The sequence below is a fragment of the Momordica charantia genome (genome assembly GCF_013281855.1).
Source record: "Momordica charantia cultivar OHB3-1 chromosome 5 unlocalized genomic scaffold, Mcharantia_2.0 BLBB01000005.1, whole genome shotgun sequence".
NCBI classification, from domain to species: domain Eukaryota; kingdom Viridiplantae; phylum Streptophyta; class Magnoliopsida; order Cucurbitales; family Cucurbitaceae; genus Momordica; species Momordica charantia.
In genome coordinates this window covers 20786700-20809849 of record NW_028275163.1, presented here as the reverse complement: position 1 = coordinate 20809849, position 23150 = coordinate 20786700, and the positions used below count along the sequence as shown (strand labels likewise).

General features: G+C 32.1%; 2 protein-coding genes across 2 annotated transcripts; one reads left to right on the top strand and one right to left on the bottom strand.

Annotated features, from left to right (window-relative positions):
* The first annotated feature begins 12312 nt into the window (after window positions 1-12312).
* Window positions 12313-18132, top strand: LOC148211519 (squamosa promoter-binding-like protein 9). Its single transcript, XM_088124133.1, has 3 exons — window positions 12313-12980; window positions 16996-17135; window positions 17279-18132. The coding sequence occupies exons 1-3, from the start codon at window positions 12601-12603 to the stop codon at window positions 17908-17910; spliced, it is 1152 nt and encodes a 383-aa protein (XP_087980259.1). The 5' UTR covers window positions 12313-12600; the 3' UTR covers window positions 17911-18132.
* Window positions 18133-19204: 1072 nt separating this feature from the next.
* LOC148211518 (uncharacterized) lies at window positions 19205-22427 on the bottom strand. Its single transcript, XM_088123598.1, has 4 exons — window positions 22192-22427; window positions 21429-21965; window positions 19910-19975; window positions 19205-19775 (listed from the first exon to the last, which is right to left on the bottom strand). Exons 1-4 carry the CDS (start codon window positions 22318-22320, stop codon window positions 19716-19718), a joined length of 792 nt encoding a protein of 263 aa, XP_087979724.1. The 5' UTR covers window positions 22321-22427; the 3' UTR covers window positions 19205-19715.
* Window positions 22428-23150: the final 723 nt, after the last annotated feature.

The window sequence follows — 23150 nt, the reverse complement described above, 5'->3', positions numbered from 1 at the left end:
GGTTTAGTTTAACTCATCTGCCGAGGATGTATGAATCTTAAAGGAGTTCTAATTAAGCATAAGCAATCATTTAGATTAAATGTGGAATTATTAGAATCAATTTTATTTTATTTTTGAAAGGGGAAGGGGGTAAACTGAAAATAATATTCTAGAGGGGGAACAAACAAAAGCGGATTGTGTAGAAATGAAGAATGTTCACAATCAAGTTCAAGAGCCAAACTAGAAATGTTCTTGTCCATATGTCAAAATATTGCAAATAACTTGTAACCTTCAATGAAAAGGATAATATATTACTGATGTATTATGTATACAAATATGTAAAGTTCTTTAGAGTTCACTTTTCCTTTGTTTCATATCATACTATTAAAGCTGTTCAGCAAATCCTTTGTAGTGCAACTTGGGCGACAGTTGACTCATTCTTCTAGTTAAATTTAACAACATAATAAGAAACGTGTATGGCAATTGAGTATCGAATTTTTAAGATTCTAAATAAGCCTCTTTATTTGCATATTGAAAAGAATTGAAAAACTTTCCTCTCTTTACTTAAGATATGGAGTAAAATTTGTCCGTTTAGAATCTTTGACATTCTCTGTAAGTCTGTTTCCATATGTAAGCATTTCTATGATGTTTTGACTCTTTGTAGGGAAGGAACATCATTGTGAAGCTTGCCGATTCCCACAGGAGCAAGATGGTGCAGGCTCAAGTATCCCCAGCCATTCCTTCCATGCCATATCCAGTAGCAGCGGGATATCCTCAACCCGGAAAATCACACGGCATTGTTGCCCCTGTTGGCTATACTTATCCCCAAGCTCCTGCATATCCTGCTTCGTATCCTAGTCCTACGGCTGCACACGCTTCGTATGCGGGCCAACCCCAAATGCCATACCCTCATCAAGCGATTGGAGTGAAAGAGGCTCCCGGACTTCACCCGACTGCACCTGCTGGAATGGGCGGGTATCCATATTACATGGCGAAATAATAACCTCAATGTGATTTATAAGAGGTGAATTTCAAAACTTTATATTTACCTTTACACTTCAGATTTAGCATCCATGCAAATATATATCTACTTCTTTAATTGAAATTACATACCAATTTTTTTTACAAACGCTGTAGGGGTGAGAATTTCTTACTTTTAAGACTGGTATGTAATGTCTTAACTAGTTGAACTAGGCCGACAAAATTATATATACTTACACTTTATAGTTCAACGAAAGTTTGGTTTCTTATCTTAAAAAAATAATAATAAATCTTACACTTTACAGAACTGTACCTTCTATTCTAGGCTTAACTTTTTCATCTAATTGAAGTAATACTTACACTTGGATAGGATGTTGGGGTAACTTCTGCAATTTTGATGTGCCGCATCTGCATTTTCGTTGGTTGAAATAAGAAAGTTTAGTTTAGAGAGAAAAATGTGTAAATTAAGCTAAATATATGTTTTAATCCCTAACGTTATAGTGTTTTTCATTCTAGTCTCTATTGTTGAAAAAGTTTAAATTTAGTTCATTCTGTTTTAACATTTTTCAATTATACCCTCACTGTTGTGAATGTTAAAATTGGTTGATGATGAACTTACACTCGGGACAAATTTAGATGAGAAATTAGCCTCGAACTTACACTGGGGACTATATTGAAAACACTCCGGACTAAAACCTATATTTGGCCATAGAATTAAAAGGGTAAAATATTTATGATTTCAAAAGGATAATGTAAGACTAATCACAAGACTTCAAGTATGGGGTAACTTTTGCAATCTACTTTTGTTTCTTCTTATTTCTTTACCCCCTTCACGTAATAACGGTATTACCTGCATTATTTTCATTCTCATTCAGTTGTTCGTGGTACCTGCTCGGTTTTTTTGTAGGAACCTAGAGCTTGACTATGCACCTCTACACATTGGTTGCTGAGAATAGGCAAATCTTATTGATTGAAATGGTAATTTGGACATTGAAGGTGCCCAGGTGAGCTTGTGGATTTAAGTAGAACTCTATATTTTTATACCTTGTCTGTGCAATATTAATGCTACCTAGGAATAATGATAATGCATAACTTAGCCTATTTTAGGATTAGAGTTTATTCAATTCTGAGCATGGAAAATATTGGTGTTAGCTACTCTAACTAATGAACAGGTGACAATATTCTTGATATTTCTCTTCGATCGATCATGATTTTTGAATTGTATTCCTATTTTAAATTGAACTTCAAAGTTGGAATTTAGAAAATGGGTCTCGTAGATCATATTTGTAGAGTTGTATAGAATAATTGTTGTGCCATTAACAATTTTCTTGTTTAAGGAAATACTTGCTATTTCTTTGTTTGGTAGTGACAAATTTCTGTCTGGGTTAAATTTTAGCCAACATTGAGGTTGAATTGACATCAAATTAATGGATGACATATAGGAATGCATAGGCCTCAAGCTATTTTATCTTTAATCTCAAAACATTTTTTTCTCGTACAACAAATTGGGGGTAATCGGGGCTTTGAACCTCCGATCTAATGATAAATTATATCCGTGATGGATGTGTATCAATGACATAGTCTCTCACCGATAAATGTAAATAAATAATGTACGAGGGTAAAAGAGGAATCACATTAAAAAAATTTCTGCTACTATATTTACCAATATGACAATTCATCTCTCACCAATAAACATAAATGAATAATGTACGAGGGTAAAAAAGGAATCATATGAAATATTTTTATTTTACTATATTTATAAATATAACAATATGAATTACCACCGATTAAAAATTTCTCAAAATATACTAAATAAGTAGCCTTCTAAGAGAAGGCTCAACACGAATACAAGTATCCAGTTTTCTCATAAACTCCCAAATAATTTTTCATCTCCTTTTAGTTTAATGTTTTTAATAACACCAACATTTTATTTGAATATCTTTGTGATCAATTCTAGATTTAAATGTTTAATAAATTTTGTGACTATATTAAATGGTGTAGGGTTGGGAGTAGGCTCCCTATTTAAATTGGGTTAACATAATTTTTTAGATGAAGTAGACTTTTTGAATATTCATATGTTTGTGATCCACCATGTATATATAATTATTGTTTTAGCTACTATTTTTATAATATTTAATCTCAATTATATTATATTCCTAATTATTCTTTTAAGTTCATATATTATTTTGGTATCTATATTTCTGAAGTATCCATTTTGATGTCTGTATTTTTTAAAAGTGATCATCTTGGTCCTTCGATTTGATTCTTTATCTCATTTCTTTCCATAAAAATTTTATTATCACTTTACTCACTAATTTCTTGAAATGCAACTATAAATTTGAATTAAAAGATTTCCATTATGTATAAAGTTTATGTTTAATTTTGCAAATACAGATTAAAATAGTCATTGTTTGAAAATACAATGACTAAAATGAATCAAATTCAAAAGGACAGCAAACCTATTTTTTAGTATTCAATGGTTCTTACAAAGAGGTCTGTGTTGGTGGGGAACACTTCTTTGACCCTTTCCCTATTTGAGTGAAATTATTGATATTAAATCATATCTGTCTTTGAATCACTTCAAGAATGGTTTTGGACCATAAAATATTTCTCAATTATTAAAAATTATAAATACAATTCTATAAATATCATATGCTTGAGTACCAATGTCATGTAAGCAAATGAATATGATTTTTTTTTAATGATCGAAGTGTTATTATTTTACTAGAAGTTATGTAATTAAAAAACAATGAAAATGAGATTTTTGCTTCGCATTGTTAATTCAAGTTATAAAACTAAGATTGAAATATTACGGTATAACACAAAAAACTTTCGTGCCAACCTAACATTGGCTCACTTGTTAAGGTATCTTGCTATGTTTTCTAGAGATCGAAGATCCAATTTTTTATCCCTCTGCTAAAAGTGAAACATATATAATAATTTTCGTTTTAGATGTTAATTACAAAAATTTTGGGAAAAAAAACCCTTTTTGGTCCTTGAGTTTACACTTTATAAGTCACTTTGGTCCCTATGTTTTAAAAGCCATGCACATTTTGGTCTATGAATTTTTAGAAAATGTTTAAATGGTCTCTCAATGAACATATCCGAGTTGGAAATATCATTCGTTGCGTCTATTCACCTCTCTCCGTGGCGCTATGCCTATCAATGTGGCGCAATTGAATAAAATATGAACATCATGAAACTTTGATGCATCCATGTGGAATGTAATATCACACTGATAACTCACGCGATCAATGAACATTTTTTGCTATCGTGTAGCAAAATCAGATAACTTAGCGGCACAATCACAAACTCTAACCTGTCATGGAAGATAAGATCGTGTTAGACTATATACGGTCTAAAGTTTATAAATGGCATCTGTAAATGCTCGCATGGAGGACCAACACAACCTTACGTTCTAATTTTATGATTGCATTACTAAATTATTTGATCATGCTGCACAATGACCAATAATATATAGTGATCAGTGCCGTGTTATATTCCACGTGAATGTATTGAGGTTTCATCGCATACTTATTTTATTCAATATTGCGCTACCCAATGACTTAACATCTAGTGCATGCGAGTAAATATCCACATGATGAATGATATTTTCCAACTCAAATATGTCATGCCGATCCAATCAGCTTTTTTTTGTAAGATATCTAATAGAGGCGTTAGTTGAGGGACCATTTAAACCTAGTTCGAAAACTCAAGGACCAAAGCATCAAATTCCACTTAAGAGCAAAGTTTCAAATTCCTCATTCCAACCTACTGGATCGATCCAGCCTCTCTAAGTATCATGTCCCGTAAGTTTATCCTAACAAATTTGAATATTTAGGGCCATGAAGGGTATAATTGAAAAATATAAAAGATAAAAGGACCAAATTGGAAAGAGGGAGAATAATGTAAAAATGGTTGGGTGGGGACAAGTGTTGAAGATTGTGAAATCTTATGAGACAAGACAATTGCTTGGGTGTTTGTCAGTGGGAGATATCCAATCCAAGTTCAGGTCTTGTTTTGGGTGATGGCATGTGCAAATGGTTGTGGTTTTTGCAGATAAGGCCCCATCATATTTCCCTCTTGCCCCCAATTATTGCTACATTTCCCAACTCATCTTCCATCCCACTTTCTATTTCTTTCTTTCTTTTCTCCCTTCTCTTTTTTTTCATTTTACTTTTCTTTTTTCTTCATTTCAATCCATGTCCCATTAGAAAGGATTCGGTTCGAACCTCTAACGTTTAGGAGAATCTTATAGTGCATTGCATTAACTCGGTTGAATTATGTTTAGGATATTAAATTTTTGTCGACGTGTCGACAATTTCATATGTTTATGGGTTCAACATTGACATAAGGGGCTAATCGACATTTCCATAGTATTGGAACAAATTTGATAAAAAAACATCAACAAAATATCACTGATATCGACATGGTAAAATATTATTTGTTAATTTACATATTTGTTATTTTTATAATTTTCTATAAATATCCATCAACATCAACATTTTATTAATATTTTTATTGACATTTCACAAAATTAATGTTAGATATCCATAAAAGAATTAACATGTATCTCCGACATTTTATTAATATTTTTATCGACATTTTATATATATATATATATATATATAAGCTGATGAGTTGAATGGTCGTTTGTTCATCCTTGGTATCAGAGCGGGAGGTCGGGTTGAGTGGTGATTTTTTTCATCATTAATAATTGATCTATCCACATCATACTTTTTTTTTAGGGGTGGGATATCGAATTCACAGTCTCTTGGTTGGAGATACATGTCAATTATCGCTAAACGATGCTCACTTTGACCGACATCATACCTTTTAAACCTTTGGTTATGCTTGAATCAACATTGTGGCTCTTATTTAGTTGAACAAATTTTTCAATATATATATTTATTTATTTATTAAAGTTTGAGTATTTTCATAGTTGGATTTGAACATTTTTGTGGCTAGATTTTTAGTATTCTCTTTTTTTTTAATTCAACTTTGTATGATTTATTGGCCGGTTTGTGGGAGTTTTAAAATTCAGTCTTGAAGAGGTTTCAATGTTACTATTGGTTTAAGTTTGGAGTTGTTTTAATGAAATTCAAATGTATTTTACATTTAAAGTTAAAATTCACTCACTAAATTAAATCTATGGCAAATTTTAAATTTTCACTAAAAATTATTTTCTACATGCAAATTCGTAAAAAATGAGGAATATTTTTTGTTCGAGCAACTACACATATTGTGACAAAATTATTTTTTTCTTTGGTCATTTTGAATTAGTTTAAATCATAATGCGGTCTTTAGAACTTTTATAATTATTTTACATTATAATTATTAAATTTTCAAATATTCGATTTTTTTATTCAATCCTTAAACAATGGCATTTTTTTATTTATTTACCATTAAGCAAAAATCAATTTGTTCTTGGAAATCTAATACCAAACTAATTATGATCAGGCAAATGGAATAAAGATGTATCCGCATAAATGTTTTATTAAACAATTCATTAAAAAAATGATAAATACTAAAATAATTTTTTAAAACAAAGTTTCTGGATTAAAATTTTTTTTTGAAGTTTTGAAAAAAATGGAATAAACATAAAAATTTAGGCACCAACAATTTTGTTTTTTGGTTTCTATTTTTAAAAATTAAGTCTTGGAATAACAATTGTGTTTCTTTTCTTTTTGTTATCTACTTATTAAAAAATTAAAAAAAAATTGTATTTGAAAATTTGTTCTTTATTTTTAATTTTTTTTTGATTAATAATTCAAGTGTGTTTTTAAGAAATCCAAATGCATTTAAATTTTCAAGTACTAGAATTTAAATGTATATTATATTTGATCTATATAGGCAAATAATATCCAATTGTTTCTTTTAATAAAAAAGGTAGAAAATAGTTGAGCAAAGATTTTGTTTGACAATATAAATACATATTTTTTTTTCACATTATTAATTCTCTTCCTATAATCTATGAAAAAGGTAATAAATAATAATAATAATAATATAATAATAATAATAATAATAATAGAAAATGCAGTTCAATATAGAAATTAGAAAGTTTATGTACCTTCATAATATTCATGTGGTGTTAAGAATATCAAACATTGAATTAAATTGAATTAAAAATAAACAGTCAACCATGTGTGACAAAACATCATATTTTGACTTTTCTTGAGTTTGGTGAATTATTTAATTAATATTTGGAAAGAAGAAAAATTATGTTTATAAAAACAACAAATATAATCAGGTGCTTGGAAGTTGGACGTACTAAATTTACTTTAATTTAAAAAACTAAATCTAATAGTGTTGATTTTAATATATAGTTTAAGTTCAAATTTTAGTCATTCAACCTTGAATATTACGGCTATTTATTTTTTAAACTAAAAATATTAATTTTAATATATTTTTAATTTTTGATTATGTTTATCTATTCAACCCCAAGGTAAAAATTGTTAATAGGACATTGACGTGGTAATGATTATTAAATAAATTTTATTAGCTTATAAGTAGTGAAATTATCATATTTTATTTACTTTAATGGTGCGTAATTTACATGGTAAGTAAACACAAAAAGTATATAGAGTTTTTTCTAATACAATAACATGTGGGGGGTAGGATTCGAACTTTCGACATTTTGGTCGGAGATATGTGTTTTAACTAATTGGATTCAGTTTAAATTGATTTTTTTTAGTTTAAGTGAGAATTTGAAATCGATATATATTTTAATTAGTTTAACTATGTTTATGTTGATAAATTTAGCGAAAAAATAAATGAAATCATAGAAAGCATAGATAAAAAAAAAAAAAGCCAAAAGAAAAGAGTACTCCATTTTGTAGGTCTACATTTTAATGTGAGTGTGACCACAAATTTGAACTATTATTGGCTTATAATCTCTCAACTTTTTTTACAAAGAATGGGAAAATAATTGACAAAGATTTATTTTGAAATATATATATTCTTACATGATTACTTCTATTCCAATAATGTGTGAAAAAGGCAACAAAAATAAAGAAAAAAGGTATTCAATTTGGAACGTTTATGTACTAAATTTTCATTCATGTATGACAAAACATCTTGTCATGGAAGAAAAAGGACAAAACATTATTGGAATTTGTAATGAAATACAAGTTTTTTAATTTTTCAAAATTGTCAAAATACGGCAAAATATTTAGAATCACATTTTCCATCTTCCAATTATCTCGATTTTATCCTTCTAGGTTTTCATCTACGTCTACGATATATCAATATCATACCAAATCATGTATATCGTTGATGTATCAATATTCATATATAAAAATATCAAGTATATTATTGGTATATCAACACTAATAATTAAGTATATCAGTATTATTGATTTCTTTAGTAATATGTAATAATTATTTTTCTGATTACAAAAACATTTGGTTTCTATATTTTAATTAAAATAATGTCCCTAAATTGTCAAAATAATGATTCAATTCTTGAACTATAAAATTAGTATTGATTTAGTCCCAATCTAGATTACAAACTAAATAGACAATTAATAATTTATAGTGTTCCGTAAAAAAAGAATAATAATAATTGATTGTGTGTTTTTGTATAGTTTCCTAAATTATTTTAAATATTAAAAATGATTTTTTTTAATCTAGCGTTTGGTTTTAAATGAAAAAAACATTTTTTGACAGGTCAGGTCGAATTAAAAACATTTTCTTTGAAAAAATACTTGTAAAATGACTATCTCAGAAGTTATTTTAAATAATTAACAGAGATCATGCATTCCAAAATATGCTGTGGAAAAAAAAAACCATTTGGTGCGAGTAGAATCAAATATGTTCTGAGGAAAAAAATATTTGTTGCGAATAAAATCATTTTTTAATATAGTTCAATAAAACAATTCATACCAAAAAAAACAAAACAAAATTTTCATAGATTAACTGTACCTTAATTGTTGTATTTTAAGAAGTCAAATGAATCATCCCAAAAAAGGTCAAATGAATCTCTAGACAAATATATTTTTAATAATGTTGTATAACACTTATTAGAGCTGATTTGAGCATTTTTCGTATTCAATTTTTAAATGTTTATGAAAAAATTTTGGAAGAGAAACTCGAATTGAATGAACTTGATTTATATTTATGTACGTATGTTTACAATCTCAAATCTCTAATATATAATTTTATGATGATTTCTCTTGGATGCAAACTTTGATTTGAAAGCCATAAGCTTGTTCTCGAAACAAACAGGTTTACGTATTCGACTTCTAGCTTGTTGAAAGACCTTTAAGATATTCAACTATAAAGTTTGATGAAGCCTTTAGTTGCACACCTTGATGAAGTATTTGACTACGCATATTGATTGGAGTATTAGGTTGTTGCTTGACGAAGTTCTTTAGTTATACAATTTGATAAAGTCTTTGGCTTGCAGTAGATGAATTATCGAGAGGTGACATCATCTATTTATAGAGTCTTTAGTGGATTTTATATAGACATCTGTTGGGCTTACAGGAGTTTGAGCCAATTCTCTTAATTTAACCAATGTCACGACACGTGAAAAAAAAATACTTGTCATAATTTGATTTACTAATTTGAAAATTAATTTGAGAATACTTCTAAATTTATAATTGGTCCAATATATAATTTTAATTTATTTAAAATATTGACGTGACACTTGATAATTTGGCCAAATTCATCCTTAGTGTTCAGTAACTATTATTGGTTCTCATTTTTAATAAATATTTCCAAAATTGGATAGAAATTTAGAAATAACAATATCAAATTTCTTATTTCTTATTCTCAATTTTTATAAAACATAAACAAAAGCATTATTTAATCTTTCTTGCCTAATAAATATTTAAAAACAAATATAACAATAATGAACTACTAAATTAATTTTAATATAAAAAATACTTATTTTAATTTAAAATATAACCAATGAAAAACAAAAATTTATTAAAAAAATGTTTATGTTGTTTTTCAAGAAAAAGAAACAAAAATAAGAAAGAGCTGTCAAACATAATTTATTACGAAACGATAAAGCAGAAACAAAAAATATTATCCAACGACACTTTTCTACCTAAGTTTTTTTTTTTTTAATACAACATGTGGGGGTGGGGAATCGAACTTACAACATCATAGTTGGAGATATATACCAATTACCATTGAGCTATGTTTGTTTTGACTTCTGTCTAAGTTTCTTAACTGTTATTTTATTATATTTTACATATAGTTCACTTTTTATATTTTATAGCATGGTCTTGTACTTAGCTATTGCTATAATGTTAATATATACTTTTCAAACATACTTAAATTCAGCTCTTTCATTTTGTCCCTTAATTAACGTATTTAATTACTTTTCAAAAAATATATTAAAAGACATCTGGGAACAAATTCAATTTTAATTTCTAACTTGAGAAGGTATAACAATATACCTTAAACTAACTAAAAACCGTTTGACAGAGCTATTCAATAAAAAGAAAAACAAATTAATTTTATTGAAATTAACGAGTTAATTGAAAGTTTTTTACATTGTAAAAATAAAAAATTAGTGAAAATTTAACAAAAGTAAAAATTAAATACTTATTATTATAGTTTTTTTTTTTTGTTGACGGAATACTTATTTATCTGATTTAATGAAATTGAAAGTATATAATGAAAATTGATATAACTTAGTTTCGATGTAAAAAATGATTTCTTTTCCAGATATTAAAAAGTAAAAAAGTTGCCAACTAAAAAAAATCTGATTGGTAGTGTAGAGCGCAGCGTCGGCGTGGCTGCGCATATAAGTTGGATTTTTTTATTTGTTTATTTCTTTTAAGTAAATAGCTGGATTTTTTAAATTTTATAAATTTTATTTTGGGTGCAAAGAAATCCTTCCATTGGTGCTTCATGAATTTTTGAAACTATTTGCAATTTACAATTCTTTATTTTCATTAATTATTCTCTAACCTAATATTTTAAATTAATTTTTGTTTCCATTTCTCATCAAATGTTAATTAAAGTAGATTTAAACGTGATTTTGGTCCATGAATTTTTAACTTTAATCTTAAAATTTTTAATGGGTCCAATTTTCTCTGTATTAAAAAATAATTATTATTTTGACTTGTAAACTTTCAAAATATTTACTTTATTTGTGAGGTTAAAAAACAACTATTTGGATTTATCTTATTATTTTGTTGCATAATATTCTAAATAAATGTGCACATAAGGCCAACATTCATTTAATTTTTTATTATTATTATTTTCGACTAAAATAGACATCTTGAAGGATTATAATTAAAATGAAATAAATATAAAAGTTCAAAAATTAAAATATAGAATTTAAAACGGTAGAGATTAAAATAGACTAATCTTAAAAGTGATTTTCGAAAAATATAATTTCAAAAAACAAAAATTAAAATATAACCAAGTTTCTAAAATATATTTGACAATAATCTAATTTTTATTTGTTATTTTGTAATTTATTTTTTCAGTAACAATTTTTATTTTTACTTTTTTTCAAGATTATTTTTTAATACTCTTAGTCAATTTCAAAACACAAAAATGTTCTTCCGCATTATTTGAGATTTAGCTCATAATTAAAAAAAATGTTTTTCAAAAGAGCAAACATAAATCTAAGTTATTATTTAAAAAATTTTATTTTAGAAAACATTTAGGTATTTATTGTTCAAGACTTATTTTGTGCTTACCACCCTTAAATGTTTAACAATTAAGAGAGAGAAAAAAAAACACATAAATTTTTTAAAAAATAACGAGCTATCAAATTTTCAATGATAGTCAGCACAAAAATAGATTCTCACGGGTCAGAACCAAAATATTTTATTTTCAATAGATCCTTTACCTCTCTCTCGTTCCTTATTTACTGTCATGCTAAAAGTCTAAAGTTATCCGAAATCAAATTATCATATAATATTTAAATAATATAATGAGTACTAACCCGAATTTAACTCAATTGTAACTACACCTGTTTTAGACCAAGAGATCATGAATTCCTATCTCTCCCCGTCTTTTACTCAACGTTTACTTATTTGAGGTGAACTTAAAAAATATATTTATTCGATGCTATTTATGTAATTATCTCTTAAAAAAGGATCAATTTGAGACGAGCCCAACAAATTCCAAGTCCATGAAAGAAATGGAAGTTGGAAAGTAGCAGGAAAATCAAGAAACAGGCAAAGAGAGATTGCAAGAGAAGTTTTTTCCAAAATGGCGATTGAGTATAACGAGAGAGAAGAAGGGCTTTGGGGAAGAATTGTGGCCGTCAGAGCGCCAAAAAGACCCCACATGAGTGCAAAATCTCTCAAAGGTTTAGCCTTTTTTCTCCTCCTCCCACTATTTTTGGCAGGGATAGGGAGGGCTGCGAGTGTGTAGCATACAATACCCAAGAGAGAAAAAAAAAAAAGGGAAAAAAGAAAACTTCAGCACTCAGCTGGCATGGGCCTCTGTCAGGTCTCTACTTTTTGCTGTCCCTACATCACCACCACCACCATTTTCTTTCTTCTCTCACTCTTCTTTCTTTCCCACTTCACCTTTAGCCCCTTTTCTCTCTCTCTTTCTTTCTTTCCCGCACAGTCAAAAAAACAGCCTCATAATGCGACCCCTCCTCTCTAGAAGCTCAACGGATGAGATTTAGAAGGGGGGTTTTGTGTTTTTTGGGTTTCTGATGGAAATGGATTGCAGCTCTTTGACCGAGTCTGGTGGGTCTTCCACTTCCTCGCCACACAACTCATCCGCTGAGTCGGTCAATGGCCTGAAATTTGGGCAGAAAATTTACTTTGAAGATGTGGGTATTGGGGAGCTCCCGAAATCAGGTGGGGGATCTTTCTCATCTTCGGCTGGAATTGCAACTGCACCCACCAAGAAAGCAAGGGGCGGCGTGGTTCAGGCTGCTCAACCCCCTAGGTGTCAGGTTGAAGGGTGTAGAGTAGATCTAAGTGATGCTAAGGCTTACTATTCACGCCACAAAGTCTGTACTATGCACTCCAAATCCCCCAAGGTCATTGTTGCTGGTCTTGAGCAAAGGTTTTGCCAGCAGTGTAGCAGGTCAGCTGCTCTCTAACTCTTGGTTTTTGTTGCAATTTTTTCCCCAGAGCTCTTACTGGTCTGTGATTTTTTTTCTTTTATCTTGGGTTGTTGAATATGCTTAGCACATGCTGAAACAATCTCTTTTCTGTTCCTGTGATCTGTGAGTTATTGGGTTTGATTAGTGAAGATTTTGTACTTCCTTTTGGGTCTTATGAATGGTTGTTAGGTTTCTCTTAGAAAATATGACAGAAGGATTCACTTGACTGTTTGTCATTTCTCTTTGTCTCTGTCCTGTTTTGTGTTTCTTTCTTGTGTCTAAACTTAGATTCATCATGTTCCTTGTGTCATTTTGGTTAAGTTTGTAGATACATATGAGTACGGAGCTGTAGCACAAGGTTGAATGTAGCAGCTTCTTGCTCACTTCAGAGGGCTTTATGTGTTTGTGGTTTTGGTTTCATCTCTCTTATCTATCAATGAGGTCTTATCTTCTTTTAGTTGGATTTATTTGGTTTTGGGTGGGGCCAACCTCTTTTTTTACAACGTCCAGCTGCTTGTATTTGAACCAAGCAGACCCTACAGAAAAGATTATGGAGCCAAATAGCACTCAAGACTATTATTTTTTAATTAATGATTCTAATTGTCTTTTTATTAACTCTGTTCTAATTGGATGTTGTCAATTCTCCACCTTTTGCTCGATATTATTTCTGGAGAGGGATATTAGTCAATACGATGGCCTACATCCAATCATTCTGACTATTCTTTTTTGTGCAACTACTTTTTTTTTTCTATCCCTTCTTTTTACTTTGTACAATTTTCATATCCAAAATGCCATATGGGTTTTTGTTGCAGCTTCCTATGGTGCATCAGGAACAAATATTTTAATCCCTTTTCTTGTTATTTTAGAAAGAGTTGTATGGTAGGAAGATTAATACAATGGAAGCTAGAAAACTTAATATTCTACACAACCCTCAAAGGCCAAGGAAGTTAACATAAATCCCTCTTATTGTTCAAAATAAGTACAGAAGTAAATTACAAAAGCCCTTTGGAGTGGGAGCCCAGCTAGACACATCAAAGTAAAAAACGGTTTAGATAATGTTCTTCTGTTAATGGCAATGATATCCTATTAAACTTCTTTTCTGATGGAGACAAGGCATTCTGTTTCATATGGAAAGATATATTGAACGTGGGAGTTCGAATGAACTCCTTAGATAAGCATTTGTCTTAGAGAGGCCTCAGGCAAGGGAAAACACTCTGTCTCCTATTAGTTCAAGTAGACGGTTGCCTTGGTAGGACACCTTTAAATAGGTTGGATTCTGGTTTTGTGGAAGGGTTTTAGATATTTGCTCCATCTAAATAATTTACAAATTTCTTGATGACACCCATTTTTATTGCAACATTCCCAAACTGGGTAAGGTTATGTATTGTTGAGTCATGAGTGGCCCAATTCATATCTTGGCCTCCCTCATAATGGGAATTTTTAAGTTGTCAGAAGTTTTTAATGCTCTGTTATCCAGAAGATTATGACCAAGTGGCAGAAAATGAAAGAATTTAGGTGCCTTGTGGTGTGTCTAAAGAGTGAGGGAAAATCTTCATGAACTTCTTGTCGGGCTGGGAGGTGTCCCAGGTTGGAAGGAGGGTCTCATTCTTGTAGATTGGAACTTAGTGCCTCCCCCATTGATAGTGGTGGCTCAGGTATTTGGGATTTTGAAGAAAAGGACCATGTCCGTGCCACCCAAATGGCTACGGAGGTTTCCTCTTGAAAAAGATGAATTTTTGAATTTTGCCATAGGATAAATTCAAGTGAGTTTGGATTTGGTCTTGGTGGTTGATTCTCAGGAAGTAGAGTGGTTAGCTCAAGAAGCTGGGCTAAGGAGATCTCAAGTCTTAGCCCTTAGGCATATTGATGCCAATCATAGTCATTTTGGGATGGGCGATAGTAAAGATTTGAGGGTTCTGGAAGATTTATGGATCGATCAGGGTCCTCTTGTAATTTTGTTTAGAATCATTTGTGTTCTCCAAACACTAAGGACTGGTACATTTTGGATATTTGGAATGAGGTTGTGATGTTGTGTTGGAATTTTGAAACTAGAAGAGACTTGCTGATTTTGCATTGGTTGAATGCATCAATTAAATCTGATTAAGAGGCTGGAGATGGTGGTCTTATTGAGATGATGACTACAGAGTTTTGAAGATAGCTTAGGCACCTTCATTTTCCACAAGGATTTATGTTTTTTTTTTTGGAGACACAATTATACAAAGAACAGAAAATTCTTCCTTTGTTTTTTTCGAACTATTGCATGGAGGTTCTATGTGCAAGAGAGTTCAGCAGGGAAATCCCATTATGGCTCTTGACAAAGTTGGTGTTGTGCTGTCATGTCATCTTGGAGTTGTGGAGGAAGCTACTAACTTATTTGGCTGGTTCTTAGTATTCCTGAATCATGTTAAGATCACCTCTTATAAAGCTAATTCTATGGCCACATGAGAAGTTTGATTGGAAAATGTTAAGGTATCCATAAAACATTAAATTCACTACAACCCATCACCTTAAGCTTTTGTGTTGACGGGTGATTTAACATGGTATTAGAGTAGGAAGTCCTGTGTTCGATCTCCAGTAATGTCATTTACTCTCTGTTAAAATTAGGGCCTTGTACAAAATTGCAAGCCCATAAGCGAAGGGGAGTGTTAAGGTATCTATAAAAGATTAAATTTATCGTAATTCATCAGTTTAAGCTTTTAGGTTGGTTAGTGGTTTAATAGAAAGAAACGTGAGGTTATTCCCCAGAATGGAAGACCCATGAGTAGGGTTTGTGATAACATTTCTTTTGTTACTTCTTTCTTTTGTTAATTTTGATTTGTGTTAGAGGCTTTCTGCTATCGCTTTGGCTTAAGGCTGTGTACCTTCCTTTCATTCAATGAAGTCTTATTTCTTCTTTTAAAAGAAATGAAATATTATCATTTCTATGTGTATTCAAATTAAGATCCATTACAATGTTATGATATTTCATTAGATCGGTAAAATATACAAAAGAAAGGGGAAGAGAAAGACAACCCACAACCAAAAGGGTTTTACAAGAACAACCTCCAATCAGTTCAAACCATGGTGGCCACCTACCTAAGATTTAATATCCTACAAGTTACCTTGTCAACCAAATGTAGTAGGGTCAGGCGGTTGACCCGTGATTAGTCGAGGTGCGCGCAAGCTAGCCCGGACACACGAATTTCAAAAAAAAAAAAAGAACAACCTCCAATCGGCCGAAATCCAAAATATCAGTAATAGAGTAATTTTGCCTACCCAAAAGTTGTAACAAAAAGGACACTGTCCATAAAATATGAAAAATAACTTTATTTGATAATTGATTTCTTTAGCCTTTTTCTTCGAACAAGATGATTAAGGAGGAGTCGGGAGAGGAGAGGTTGTCAGCCACCTTGAGTACACTGGCTCTTTAGTCTTCTGAACTTATGAATCGCTAAAACGACTTATAATAATTCTTTGGTTTAAATATTATTTTGGTCCTATACTTTTAGCTTTTGCTCATTTTAGTCCTTATACTTTTGAGACATTTATTTTGGTCCCTATACTTTTAAAAAGTGACCGTTTTGGTCCTTAATTTTCTTTTTTATCACATTTTTTTCAATTATAATTTTAGAATGACATTCCAGTCAATAAATTTCTTGAAATATAGCTATAGATTTGTATTTGAGAGTTTTATTGTATATAAAATTTGTGTTAAAATTTTCCAAATTGGGACCAAAATATCACTTTTTTCTTTAAAAGTATAACGACCAAAACATTCATTTTGGTAACTCCTTTTTTGTATTTTTTGATTCTATGCTCTTGAAACATTTTTCAAGAACAGCTCCTTGGGGGCCCAATCGATTGATGTGTAAGGATAATATTTGTCTATGGTCTTTATTATTTTCCTTGTCTTGTAATATATGTTTTAGTACATCCAGATGTTTTTTCTTCCCTGTATGTGAAGTATGCTTTCAATAGTTCACTGAAACTGATTGCTGCTTTGGTAGTTTTTGCCAGATTTCATCAGCTTCCTGAGTTTGATCAAGGAAAACGTAGTTGTCGCAGGCGTCTGGCTGGTCATAATGAGCGCCGTAGGAAGCCTCCACCCGGGTCATTATTATCCACTCGTTATGGCCGCTTCTCTTCATCGATCTTTGGTTAGACATTGCCATCATCATTTACTAAACTTCAGGATAAAAATGATCTAACTTCAAGTTAACCTAAAGAGCTATCTAATTTTTGTATCATCAACTTATCTTTTGCGGAAAACTAACCATTTGTTTGCTGCTTGCAATGATAGAAAACAGCAGCAGGGTTGGAAGTTTTCTAATGGACTTCAGTGCATACCCGAAGCTAACCGGAAGAGATGTATGGTCGGCTATGAAATCATCTGAACGGGTACCCGGAAACCAAACAATCACTGCCATGGGAAAATATACCCCTCATCCATGGCAGAGCAGCTCTGAGAACAATCCATCTGAACTTTTCGTGCCAGGTTCTGCAGTTGGGACCAGTTTTTCTGGTCCTGGGAATCCTTCTGGAGAATGCATCAATGGAGTCACTGACTCAACCTGTGCTCTCTCTCTTCTGTCAAACCAAACATGGGGCTCCAGAAACCGAACATCATCGGCTCTTGAGGTAAATGCCTTGTTGAATGTTGAAGGTGCGCTCGTGGCTCAAACTACAGCAACTCATGCTGCTGCCAACCACTTCCCGACCGCACCGTGGGGTTTCAAGGGGAATGAAGCTGCTGCTAGCAGCAGCTCCCAGGACCACCTGACATCTGATCTGGGTCTGAATCAAGTTTCACAGGCGCTTACCAGTTTCTCTGGTGATGTCCAGTTTCCTCATCATCAAGGTAGGAGGTCGTACATGGAACTCGGGCATTCGAGCGCCTTCAACTCCACCCAGCATCTGCACTGGTCACTTTGAAGTGGTGCAGTTCCTCCACTCTTCTGATGGAATCAGTCCTCTTTTAGGCTTTGAATAATTGGCTCGAGACATCAGAGTCATCGCCTACGCCATTCCCAGACCGTTGGGTTTATTCGTAAACTATTGTTCCTTTCTGTTTTAAGACAAACACCTGCAAGGCTTGAAACCTGAACTTTGCCTTTTGAAATTTGACTCTGGAACTACCTGATGCTTTTGTGTTTACTCTTGTTTTGCCATTTCTAGCTGCTTGATTTTGGATGCATGAATGTCACCAAGTATGTGCAGGAATGGAAAGCGAACTCATAGGCCATCTTCTTAGAGTAGAGGAATCATGTCGAGTTTGATTGAAATAGGCCACCAAAATGATTTGGTCCGTTTGATAACAATTTCGTTTTTAGTTTTTTGTCTTTAAAAATTAAATTTAAAAACAATTTGTCATATAGTTTTTATTAACATTTTCAAAACTTAAGCTAAATTTTGAAAAAATAAAATTAGTTAGTTAAGAATTTAAATATGTTTTCAATAGAGATGAAAAATTACTGCATAAATTAAGAAAATGTAAAATAAAAAACGAAATGTGTATAAAAGTGCACCTTTATTTCTGTTTTTTTTCCTTCCGAAATAGAACATGATTATGTTTTCTGTTACTTTATTATTAAAAATTAAAGGGAATGTTTTGGTTATATTATAATCTTTCAATTATAGACATGTTGAATTTAAGTCTATTTTCGGAATTAAAACTTAAAATGTAATAGGAACACTAATTTACATCTCCAAAGAACAATTACTTTGAAGATTTGCAATTTGTTTTCAAAACTAAGTTTTTGTTTCGTTTTAAAAAAATTTTTTTAGAAATTGTGATTGAATAACTTGGTCAAATTATAAGTTCGTTTATTTATTTATTTTTTTGATAATTGAGAGTCATAACTTTGCTTTCTTATATTCAAAAACTCCAAGTTCTGGTCTCGAAAAACATAAACTCCAAGGTCTAGCCTCGAAAAACATAAAGAGTTTTTTTGTTTTAAGTTCACCTAAAGGTTCAAACTTTAATATTATAAATTTAATTCACAAACTATGAATAGTTATAGCTGGCTACTACCTTAAGAATCAAACATGATCATGTTAGCTTGCAAGGTGCAGAAAGAGTTGGCTATGACAAGCCTGCATTCATAAAAGGGCAAAAATTGAATGCACATGAAAGAAATGAACGGTCAACCCAATAATAGGGTGCCTTTGAAAGAGCCATTGCCATCAGAGAGTTAGCGTTAATGGCTACGAGCAAAATGGTCGGGAGTTAGGCTAAATTATAAGTTTAATTCACAAATTTTGATGGTTATATCTCTCGATTATGTTTAGGATTGTGATTTGACAGAGTTAAAATAGTTATTTAAATATAACATCATACACTTACAAGACAAACCTTGTATGATTCCAAATTCTCTCATAATTTGTACTCAAAAGGGCACACAGTAGGATGAAGCTTGGCCAAGTACAATATAAAGCAGTTAGCAGACCGTCAATGGGGTGTTCTGCACTACTCGTATAGCTCAATGTGAAAACTTTAGAGATCTGTAAGTGTACCTCTGGCCATCCATTGTCAAGGTTAGATGATTCCCAGAAGCGAAAAATTGTTGTTTCGAACAGCAACTTCGGACTGGACTCCTGTATGAGAGACTACTCCATTCGTGTTGAGAGTATTGAAGCACATGATACAAATACAACCCTTGATCTGAAGGGGAGACTTGCAACAAAGCCCATCTCCATGGAAGTGTTTGGAGCAAAAGGTATAGTTCAGAGTTCAGTGATCAGTGATCATCTTCACTAATTCCTGGACAGTTAGATATGAGCAACTCCATCGAGTCGTACTGGCAGAAGCAGAAGAAGGATGTTAGAAAAGCAGGATTCTGGTGGTTGGTAATATAACATAGAAGACTACAAAAAGATAAAGTGCTTCAGTCTTTAACTATTGTGTCAGAGAATGGTGTATGTAATATGTCACCTGGTATCCACAGAAAACGCAATATCGATGTTCATCTCTCAGTTTCATCAATACATCCTCCAAATCCTGCATCAATTAGTCTTGTGTCATTCCAATTCCCAAGTAACGCTCACCAGAAATAATGCAAAATAATATCATGAATAATGTATTGCAGCCAAGCAGGCAGGTCTTATTAGGTCTACAAAAGGAACTTCACCATAAAAGACATTTAATACCCATAAGACTAACTTGGTTCCAGGATTTGAGTTATGACCTAAGGTTCATGCTAATTGGAATACCTTTCTGCAACCTCCGTGCCTCGGGTTCTTTCCTTTTTGTGCATTACATTAAATCATGACATTGTTACTTTTACATAAACCAGTTATCCTTGGAGTGGTACTGTAGTCAAATCAAGCATGTGGAGGGGAAAAGAAAAGATTTGACAGAGGTGTTGAACCAAGTTTGTGTTATGTGAAATTTTTCAACGTAAGAAAATCCGTTTTCTTGGCAAGTGTCCACCATCCCAAGTATTAGAGCTTGAGTTGAAAAGGTAATGACATATTGAATTTAGTTTCTTTCCAAGTGTCTTTACTTGCCAAAGAAGATTACCGTAGACTGTAGTTAACATCAACATTCTACTTGGTTCACAAGATGCAAAAAAGATGCAAAAAAACTGTTGACAGAAGCTACATAGAACCAAAAATATGAAGCTATCTTGAATGAAACTTAAAGAGAAACTTTATAGAATATAAGCAAAAACTTTCAGAAGGCTCTCACCATGATGCTTCAAGCTAGAGATGATGAAAAAAACTTTTTGTGCAATTAAAGCCAAAAAATTATAGTAGGCTATCTAAAGTGATTGATTCACGAATAAAAATTGATTGGCAGTTATGAAGCATTGTATATGAAGATTCTGAGAGATTCAATATGCTTGATTCTACCAATCACAGCTCCAATTGAAACTAGAATGAAATTGATAAAAGAGCTAAATGGAAAATATTTTGATCCTACACAAATAGCTTTTCTTGTTTGTTTTTGCTTTATGAGAATCCCCCACACACTTCCAACAAATGGTATAGAAATAAGATCCAAGAAATGACAAAATCATGAAAGTCATTCAATTCATAAAAAGTAACCTACAATCAAATCTTGAATTGTTCTACGAGTGCCTTGCAACTCTATAAGAAACATTTGGGGGGAAATTAAAACGGTCGTCCAAATGCCTAACCTTTGTATTAAGGCAATACAATTGGATGGGCGCTTATGGTCCAGCCCTTTATCAAGGCACTCCAACATAATTCATGCTAAACCTGCAACTCTCCACTGACTACTAAATTTGCCTTCTACCTATTGTAACGTATCTTAAATAATGTATTATGATCTTAACTCTAGCTTCAGAACGAGAATCTATTTCAAACTATGTAAGATAATGGTAAATTTTTCTCACTTTTAAGCCCAACATTGTCATAGAAATTAGAGAAATTTTACTTAAAGTTAACGGGGGGTGCAGGATGCTAGAATTTGCAGAATAGAATTGTACCTCTTCTGTTATAATCTCTTCCTCTTCTTCTTCCTGATCTTCTTCCTCTTCATTGTCCTTCTTCTCAGGCTCCACAATTTCCTTATTCTCCAATTGATCAAGTGCAGCCTTCGCCTTCTTGTAATTGACCACAATTCTTCGACTTCGCCACTGCAACTTCTGTCGAGACCCAAATTCCTCCATTAAAGCCTCCTGATGGCTCCTCTTTGTCTGAGCTCTAAACTCTTCTTGCTTCTTCTTCTCTTTGATCGGATCTTCCCTGCCAATTCCAGCTCGTGACCGTCGAATCTCAAGTCCCACTGGTTCTGCCAGACCTGATCCCCCCTTGCCCAAAGCTGCGCCAGGGGTGTACCCCATTTGCTTCAACAATTTAAACCCAATGTTCGATTGTGGAATTGGAGCCTCTATTCTGGCTAACGTCTGTTCATCTTCTTCGAATTGCTTCCGTTCTCTATCCAATCTGCGCTGTTCTTGCCAATTGAAGGTTTTGGGCTTCTTCTTCGAGGATTCAACAGCAGAGGTTCTGTTAGCAGGGAACTGCAAAAAAAAAAAAAAATGAAAAACAGATTCAACAAATTTCAATAAAGAATCAACAAAAAAAAAAAAAAAACCCAACAGGCTTTGTTTGAAAACCAATAAAATCCAAGTGAAATTTACAGCAAATAGAGTAAATAAACCCTAGAATTCAAATGAATTGAGACAGAAAAAAAGGTCCGGTAATTCACAATTAGCCGAAGAATCAAGCAAAGCCAGAAGGGGTTACCTTTCTGGACAAGGATCTCGAAGAGGTAGTATCTTCTACAGGAAGCAACTTAGAAAGATCACCCATGTAGTCTTCTTCCTCTTCTTCATTGTCTGGTTCGTTGGTTTGCTTGAAAGCTGATTCAGCCATAGCTCGAGACCTTTGGAAGCTCAGAGTCTGGAACACATACAAATTCGGTTTCCCTAACGGTTCAAATCGGGGCCAATATGCAAAAGGAAGGCGCTGTTTGGACGAGATTAAATTATAAATTTATCTATTTATTATTTTGCTAGAGTACAACCCGCTGTAGAATCCAAGACTTCTGGATTATCTCGTTATGCTTTGTTTGACAATTATAAATTCCTCTATTGTTACACTGTAGATATTTTAAAATAAATTTTGTATGATTAGCCTACACTACGGAGTACCGTACCTATAAATTTTTTTTATAATGTTATAATATCTCGCTAGTGTCAAATCGTGCTAAATTGCATGGTAGGAGATTACGTACTTTTGGAAAAGATAAGCTCCGCCTTTTATAATGAAAAGGATAGACTCTGCCTCTTATAAAGAGATGGAGCTCTTTGCCTACTGTACTTACTTTGATGAATTATTCGCTGACAATTGAAAGATTCTTTAATAGCATAATTGTTCTATCGAATGTTGACAGATTTTCTGTTGGTCATAATCTTTCTAGGTCGGAACACTACTGTATTTGTGCTACGAATGGCCCGTCCTCTTCGTCTTAGGAGTGTTCAAGCTGAAGCCCATACATCCGTCTCCTCGTCTTGGGAAGTTTAGACACGCCTGTTGTGCTAAATTTCAACCTATAACACATATTGCTTGATTGTTAATATTAGGAGAGATAAAATAAATAATTTTAGTTTTATAAGTTACAAATAATTTTGTTTGTTAGTTTAGTGAGTGAAGGCACATGTATCGAACCATCAAGTTGAAAGTTTGAATACCTACACAAACAT

Coding starts and splice junctions, on each gene's coding strand:
- LOC148211518 (XM_088123598.1), bottom strand. CDS start 22,320: ATGGCTGAATCAGCTTTCAAGCAAACCAACGAACCAGACAATGAAGAA. Junction 21,966..22,191: donor CGAGATCCTTGTCCAGAAAG/GTAACCCCTTCT, acceptor TTTTTTTTGCAG/TTCCCTGCTAACAGAACCTC. Junction 19,776..19,909: donor GCGTTTTCTGTGGATACCAG/GTGACATATTAC, acceptor TGCTTCTGCCAG/TACGACTCGATGGAGTTGCT.
- LOC148211519 (XM_088124133.1), top strand. CDS start 12,601: ATGGAAATGGATTGCAGCTCTTTGACCGAGTCTGGTGGGTCTTCCACT. Junction 12,981..16,995: donor TTTTGCCAGCAGTGTAGCAG/GTCAGCTGCTCT, acceptor AGTTTTTGCCAG/ATTTCATCAGCTTCCTGAGT. Junction 17,136..17,278: donor CTTCTCTTCATCGATCTTTG/GTTAGACATTGC, acceptor TTGCAATGATAG/AAAACAGCAGCAGGGTTGGA.